Source organism: Eufriesea mexicana, unplaced genomic scaffold, assembly GCF_001483705.2.
Source record: "Eufriesea mexicana isolate 0111107269 unplaced genomic scaffold, ASM148370v2 scaffold1653, whole genome shotgun sequence".
NCBI classification, from domain to species: domain Eukaryota; kingdom Metazoa; phylum Arthropoda; class Insecta; order Hymenoptera; family Apidae; genus Eufriesea; species Eufriesea mexicana.
The window spans coordinates 584,078-592,945 of NW_016909884.1; the positions used below are offsets into that span (position 1 = coordinate 584,078).

Genomic DNA, 8,868 nt, shown 5'->3' on the forward strand with positions numbered 1-8,868 from the left:
AAAAAAAAAAAAAAAAAAAGGAAAAAGGAAAAAAAATGTGAATCGCAAACATAGAATCATTGTATAGTTGGATGAACTAAGGGCAATAATGGTTTAACCAGTTTAGAAGTTCATTTCACCGATGGTCCTAAGTAGAGTTTAGTTAGGTAGAGCTGCGTACACATTTGTAAAAGGATGTGCGAGAAACTTTATAGAAAGAGCAAATGCGAGTATGTATAATAATAACGAATGCAAACGATACTTAATGAAAACCTAAACAGAAACGAGAAATCACCGATACAATACGCATAGATATTTTGTAAGTGAAAATGAATTATGTACGTTCACTGCTTATGAGGAATAATAAATTCTGTGTCATAGTGTATGTATATTAATTTGTAGACGCGAAGATAAAAGATGCTGTCAACAGACTATGGATACATTTGTGAATGTGCACTTATCACTCGAATAAAAGAAAGAAAAACGTTTTGACTGTAGCCGTCATAATTGATTTATTAACGAAAACAAAACAAAAAGTACGACAGAGAACAAGGGAAGGGAGGGGGAAAAAAATAGAGACAGGTGAATAAAAGAAAAAAACGGAAGGAAAATGAAAATAGTACGCACAACTTACCCGGTAAAAGAAGTTTCGCGCATTCGTAATCGAATCGTGCCAACGCGAGATACTCCAAACGATCGGTAGACGGAAATTTCGAACTGAAACAAATTTAGCGAAATGACTGAACAAACTGGATAACGTGAATTGAGAAGGAAAAACGTCGATCCGCTTCACAAAGGTTTCATCGATATCGCTTTTGTTCTCTTTTTTCTCGAATAACACAAGCGCTCTCGTATCGCCTGTCTGAACTGGATTAATTTTCTTTCGTTTTCAATATCTTTATTACAAATCAATCGTGTAAAAAAATACATTCCCTTATCTATACTGACTAGTTAGAACAGCACCTTCTTTTTCTTTCAGTTTGTACGCCGAATTTTGTACGCTGACGAAAATGCATTGGGACCCGTAGCAATTTCAGGTCCCCCGTAACCGTATACTCCGTATGATATGCTACTTTGAACGTGAAATACATATTAATAAGAACGTCTGCAACAACAAAGTTTACGATAGAACCAACACATGGCTAGAACGAGTACAATAGAACGACGCTGTCATTAAATATTAATTCAATTTTAATGCCCCTGCGCTCCTTTGTCGTTCGATATATACTTGGTAAATACTGCACCAATTGGGTTATACTCGCACGATCCACCGGTTTAACTTGCCTCCGCACGAAACACGAGATAAACCAGGGACGATATATACGCGTCACTCGACATCGCATACAAACGCATCTGCTGCCTGTACGTTCACGCGCGCGCGCGTGTGTGTATATATGTATGTATATATAAAATAACTTACAGACTAGTCGAACGGCTTAGCTCGATCACGTTAATTGTACATCGTCGTATTTACAGGTACGCATAGCTACCGTCTAATAAATAAAGAGAGTTTCATCTCTCGTGAGCTTTCTATCAAAATTTGGAAGGCTTCATCGTAAGTCAAGTGGAAGCGGGACCACGTGACTGGTGAAAACGATCGCGAAGAGAATACGAACGTGTCGTGATCTCGGTTGAAATCCGGAACCTTCCTAATTTCGACAAAATTACAATTGCACGGAGGATCCGTTGGATGTGATGCAAAAAATCAACGGAGATAAAAAGAGAAAGAGAAAAAGAGAATGGACGCTCCGTGGAGTGAAGCGTCACGCTATAAAAATTGCCGTGATAATCGGAGAATAAGTCTTGGGTGAATGAGAGAGACAGAGAGCTAGAGACAGAAAAGAGATAGAGAGAGAGAGAAGAAAAGAGAAGAGAATGCGTATGACGATCATACAGCGACACTGAATGGACAAATGGATGGATCGATGGAGTAGATGGATGGAACGTGTGGCCAGGTCATGAAATGAAGAACAACAGAATGCATTTAATGAGCGATTGTTTATTATGCTCTTATGGTCACTTGTCATACAGGTAACGATGCTTTCTCATGAGTGAAAATAGTTAATATATTATGTTTAATATTTATAATTATTTAACATTGAATGGAATAACTCTGATGATGAAAGAATAACAATTTATGGATGCAAATAAATGTGGTTAGAGTGTAAAGTAATTATTTAGAGTAAATTCAAATGCTGTGAACTAATTATATATATATACATATATATATAAGATATATATATATATATAGTATAATATATACTTCATCAATAACAATCATAGTGGTGCCCAAGAGGTCACGGTTTCGGGTATACCCTACATAAACTTTTTAATAACAAGCAAAAATTATGAAATAAAAACGTAATTATTTCGCGTGATCGATCGAGAAAACAAAGATTTTCTGTTTCTTTCTCGTGTTTAGGCTTACAAGCCGTGTGATGCATGCTCGCTTGTCGTGGCGTTTATCGATCCGCACGTCTCGGATTCACTTTGATTTTCCGATTGTTTAATCGTTATTTCAATTTCATCTCGAATAATGGTAATGGATGTAAGTATACCTCTCTAAGTATATTTATATATATATATATATGTGTGTTTCTTTTTTTTTTTCGTCTTCTTTGAAAATCATGGGAAAATATTATCGAGTGGGTTCTCGGCGCGTCGTCAGGGGAAACGCATGACACTTCTCCCTGTCGATTCGAGTCGAGAGGAGCTCGACGATTCGTCGAAAATTTTGCTACTCGTTTCGTTTTCAAATTGGCGACTTATCCGTCTAAAAAAAAAAAAGAAGATCAAGACATTTCCAAATCGCTCGGTTTTGATAAATTTGAAAAAGGCAGAGCGTGTTTTATAGGTTATGATCCGAGGTGGCCAACGATCGAAGAAAGAAAATCGTTCGCGCGAAAATACAAATCGATTGTGGGATTGCAGAAGATACCAAAAAAAAAAAGAAAAAAAAAAAGAATTAACGCAGCTTTTTGTGCTCGATACAATATAACGTTTCGTTTGTTCGAAGGAAGTAGTGAAATACAGGGACAAGTGTGTGTCTTGTCGTAAGCTTAGTTCCCTCTCTGTTTCCCTATTTGTTCACTTTCGATAATCGTATCGATATATGCAGAAGAGCTACACGCGACGTTCCCCCTATTTATTTATTTATTTCCTTTCTTTTTTTTTTCTCGAGGTTTCATACTTTCGTTTCTTTTTTTTTTTTTTTTTTTAGAACGTGTGGCCAGGTCATGAAATGAAGAACAACAGAATGCATTTAATGAGCGATTGTTTATTATGCTCTTATGGTCACTTGTCATACAGGTAACGATGCTTTCTCATGAGTGAAAATAGTTAATATATTATGTTTAATATTTATAATTATTTAACATTGAATGGAATAACTCTGATGATGAAAGAATAACAATTTATGGATGCAAATAAATGTGGTTAGAGTGTAAAGTAATTATTTAGAGTAAATTCAAATGCTGTGAACTAATTATATATATATACATATATATATAAGATATATATATATATATAGTATAATATATACTTCATCAATAACAATCATAGTGGTGCCCAAGAGGTCACGGTTTCGGGTATACCCTACATAAACTTTTTAATAACAAGCAAAAATTATGAAATAAAAACGTAATTATTTCGCGTGATCGATCGAGAAAACAAAGATTTTCTGTTTCTTTCTCGTGTTTAGGCTTACAAGCCGTGTGATGCATGCTCGCTTGTCGTGGCGTTTATCGATCCGCACGTCTCGGATTCACTTTGATTTTCCGATTGTTTAATCGTTATTTCAATTTCATCTCGAATAATGGTAATGGATGTAAGTATACCTCTCTAAGTATATTTATATATATATATATATGTGTGTTTCTTTTTTTTTTTCGTCTTCTTTGAAAATCATGGGAAAATATTATCGAGTGGGTTCTCGGCGCGTCGTCAGGGGAAACGCATGACACTTCTCCCTGTCGATTCGAGTCGAGAGGAGCTCGACGATTCGTCGAAAATTTTGCTACTCGTTTCGTTTTCAAATTGGCGACTTATCCGTCTAAAAAAAAAAAAGAAGATCAAGACATTTCCAAATCGCTCGGTTTTGATAAATTTGAAAAAGGCAGAGCGTGTTTTATAGGTTATGATCCGAGGTGGCCAACGATCGAAGAAAGAAAATCGTTCGCGCGAAAATACAAATCGATTGTGGGATTGCAGAAGATACCAAAAAAAAAAAGAAAAAAAAAAAGAATTAACGCAGCTTTTTGTGCTCGATACAATATAACGTTTCGTTTGTTCGAAGGAAGTAGTGAAATACAGGGACAAGTGTGTGTCTTGTCGTAAGCTTAGTTCCCTCTCTGTTTCCCTATTTGTTCACTTTCGATAATCGTATCGATATATGCAGAAGAGCTACACGCGACGTTCCCCCTATTTATTTATTTATTTCCTTTCTTTTTTTTTTCTCGAGGTTTCATACTTTCGTTTCTTTTTTTTTTTTTTTTTTTTTTTTTCGTGGAAAAAGACTGTGACAAAACAATGTTACGGTCGGGATCACGATTACGATCCATTTTTCAAGGACAATCGATGCGCATCGACACACGTGTCCAAACACGTGCATATCCCTTTCCTAACATATCGCTTAGACGATTCTCGATAATTAACAGCCCTGTAAGTTTCATTTTCTTTTTCTTATCCGTTCAGAGTCTTACTCGCCTATAAGTGTGTGTGTGTGTTGTGTGTTTGTGTGTGTGTGTGTGTGTGTGTGTGTATATATATATATACATATATCTATACACATGTATAATCCATACGCGCGTATATATGTATCTATATATCTATATACATATATGTATATGCAAGACATATATATACATACATATATATACCTACGTATATATTTATGTGTATATATATATATATACATATATAATTTTTCATGTCAAGAGAACACGCTATATATACTCTTCGCAGTAATAATAAAAATATGAATAATCATAATAATAATAACCATAGTAATAATATTAAAGTCTCGGTAATTAAATCTATTTTTCTTGCGAATCTGAATCGCAATACCCTTTTTCTGGAGGCGAGACCTCTGGATATATATACACACATACAGATATATATTAAAAAATACAATTTCACTCGCTGCTCTCTCTCTTAATGCACCGTTTCCTCTTTCTAATATATATATATATATCCTGACGAAATGAACAAACAAGAAAAAAAAAAGACGAAACGAATGATCGACCGTGTAGCGCGTGCGTTAATCAAATTGCTCGAAGCACACGTGATAAACCGAATCGAAAGGGATCTATGTATCTTTTTTTATTTATTTATTTATTTATTTTTTTTTTCATTTTTTTCCGTTCCTTTTTCCTTCCGCCCCCTGATTATCACCGAATCGATCGAATGCCGTCCGATTTTCCACCTTCTCTTTCATTTTTCCATCCATCTCGTTCGTTTTTTTTTCTTTCTTTCTATTCTCTTTTCTTTTTCTTTTTCTTCGATTTTTCTTTCTCCGTTTCCGATGTTCGACGATCCCGATACATAAAGCGCACGGTGCACACGGTCGTCGTGTTCTTACTATTACTTTATAGCCAAAGGAATGTAAGGTACAATACTTGTGATCGTGTTCCATCAATGACGAACGATTCTCTCAATGGTACCTTTCTTTTTTCGCAGCCAGCTGCTCTTGAAATTCGAAATATTCGTGGAAGATAATGCTATTTTATTCCATCTAATGTAACCGGCATCGTAATTCGGATACGACCCTTATAAAGGTAAAGCACAACGCGCGGCACTGCGTTTCCGCGTGAAACCCTCTATAATTATATTTCCATAGTAATTTTTTTTTCTTTTTCGATCTTTCATTTTTGCGTGTATAGGCATGCAACAATTTCGCGTTATACAAGTGTACGATGTTCCTCTGTACGTGTATGGGCGTGTCGTATGAGGGTGTCTGTACGTGTGTGCGCGCGTGAAATGATAGGTCAGTTAATGAAACATGAATGTGCACACGTGCACCATCGCGGTGCACCGATCTTCCCTTCGCGACTTAGCGATTATTAATCTACTTATACTCAACAAGGTACTTAATAGTTTTTTTTTTTCCTCATCTTCCTCATCATTATAATCCCCGAGCTGCTATGTGCTACTTCTACCTCTCAACAATAACGGCCTCTCGTCCAAGTTCTTCGTTATTATACTTCGTTATATCTGCATATTTTTCCTTTTTTTTCGCCATTTTCTTGTTTTACATATGCTTACCCAAAATAATATACCGTGTTATTAACAGTCTAACTCTAAGTCTCGCTTCCGATAAAATAACGTTACATACACTTTTGTACAACCCTCTTAATTACGCGTTAACGAACGTTTCCCTAGTCGTTTAAATATCCTCTCTTATTACATCCCCACCTCTGTTCGTTTTCGTTTTTGTTCTCCTTTTTTTTCCTTTTCCTTTTTTCCCCCTCCTTTCGTGTGTCTCGGATAAATTCTCCACGTAGATTACACGCTCGCTCTCTGCGGCTAGATATCCTGAACGGTATTTTGTTTCCTTAAGACATTCGGTTATCCGCGATGAGATTTTAGCATTTTTCTATATTTTACAGATTTGGTTATCGGTATGCATTGCTATTTCGAATACGCTAAGGATCGTTCTCTGTTTTCCTATGTACGCGGAGAAAAAGCTTCACTTTTCTTAAATTTATACGTATATATATATGTATACATATATATATATAGTTTTCTTTGTTTTCCTTTTTTTGCCTAACTTCGTATGCAGAGTATGATTCGAATTGTACGACGATACCGGAAATTTGCGAATTTAGCGTCCGCTTATTTATGCAGAAGAAGACACAGTGCGGGCTGATCGAAATTTGTATTGCGTGTCAATGGCGCGACATTTAATACTTTATCGGTAAATACTATGCACTAAAATCGACTAATGTCAGGATATTTTTTTCTTTGAACTCGTCCAATTGTAATTCTCGTCTCGCTATACTCGATTATCGTCCATCCTTTATTTTTTAGACAAAAATAAAAGCCTCTTTTCGTTTGTAATTCCACGCGTATCCCTATAATAGATAGATCTCTCTCTTTCTATATATATCTTCTTTTTTATATAAAATATTTACAGCCACGTGTTATTTTCTTTTCATTTGTTACTTCATATTTTTTCCCCCTTTTATTTTCTCTATTTTTTTTTTTTTTTTTTTTTTTTTTTCATTATTTTCACTTTGTATTTATCCTCCTCTTTTCGTTTGCGTACCCCCTGCGCTCGTTCAAGGGCATTGCAATGCAGGTGTTACCCGGTGATAGCCTAAAAGTCCGATGAGATTGGAAAAACGCGGGACGAAGCTCTAATCGAAGTGTCGAAGAAGAAGAAAAGAAAAAAAAAGAAAACAAGGAAGAAAAGGAACAAAAAAAAAAAAAGGAAAAAAAAAAATATCGCGAACCGATCGATTTCGCGGATAGCGTTGGAAACACGAGACATGGCTGTATACAAAATGGCAACGTGCAGAGCGTTAGGGAAATCTCGCGCGCGATATAGCCGTGCGGAAAATGGGAAACATCTGGCGAAGAAGAAGTCGAAACGTTCGAGACGATTCAGTTTCGAAGAAGCTTTGTTCCTCGTTTCTTTCCTACAAGAAATGAACTCTGTTCTATTGTCGATCGATGCAATGCAATCGGTTATTATCGCTTGCTCAACTCTATTCACCCCCGTACCCCTCGCGACCTTCCTCATCGCATGTCTTAATATATTAATACTTCTTAATGTAACGTTTACATTTTACAATGAATTTCTGTACGTCTGCTATGCTTCCTCGCGCTATTGTTCATCCGCTCTATCGTTCAGAACGATCGAAGCGATTGCAAAAAGTGGCAGTAAAAAAGAATCTTCCGAGAATATAACATTCTTAAAGCGTCCAAATGCAACGTTTCTTATGGAAACAATGGTTCGAGAAGGCTCGAAAGGAAAGCCCGACAGAATTTGTGCATTTTATCGAAAAAAAAGAAACGATCTCATAGGCCCGTCTGATTTAGCCTGGACACTTTCCTCTCCCGTTCTACGCTCGTTTCCACACACCAAATGCTTTTCTTTCCTTCGTTTTCCACGCTGGGTCTCGCGTTAAGCGTATAATCGACAATCTACAGGGGGGAAAACAAAATGGACGACATTTCCGTCGGTTCAACAACGGCAACAACAATTTGGGAACGAAACGCATTGCTCTCGATGAAGAAACTGTTGCATTTTTTACAAAATCTCTCTTCCTTCCAAGTATATATATACGTATATATCATTCGCAAACCAAGAAGTTCGAACTTAGAGTTTGCAATCGATACATATCCGCCTATGCGTATATATATGCACACCCATGCACGCGTGTGTATATACATATACATGCAGATATAAGCTCTATCTCGTCATCGTGGTAATCGACGTTAAAATCCCCTCGACAGTTGTAAAACGATTCTTTGTACACTGCGGAAACTAAATAAGCATATACAGGTGTGTTTCATAATACTTTGTAACGATTTAATATATGCGTAATGAGAAATAAACGTATTCCAACTTTATTCAAAACAGCCTGCATAATCGCAGAATATACACATCTTTAACAACACGTTCTACCGTCAAAACGTCAACAAGTGTGGCTGATGGGATATCAATATGGCACTAAAGTGATCGGGTGGAGTGTGTAAATGTCGTGCGAAAGAATTTCCCGTTCCCGTTTTCTTTTCCTCTGGTATCAAATACGTACCGATTCTTCCATCCCTCTCTTTCGTCTCTATTTCGCTTCATCTTATTCCCCCTTTTCGTTCGAATATCAATTTTCACGGAGTTAATGATAAATCGTTCTTACTCTTCTCTCCCCCCCTCCCCCCGTTTTT

At 36.5% G+C, this 8,868-nt stretch overlaps 1 protein-coding gene across 1 annotated transcript in view; it reads right to left on the reverse strand.

The window, feature by feature from the left end:
• Window positions 1-3,576: 3,576 nt before the first annotated feature.
• pasilla (RNA-binding protein Nova-1-like protein passilla) overlaps window positions 3,577-8,868 on the reverse strand; it is a 14,183-nt gene continuing 8,891 nt past the window's right edge. The window contains exon 6 of the mRNA XM_017902066.1: window positions 3,577-4,030. Coding sequence (XP_017757555.1) covers window positions 4,010-4,030 — 21 coding nt within the window. The 3' untranslated portion in view covers window positions 3,577-4,009. The remainder of the gene's footprint in view (window positions 4,031-8,868) is intronic.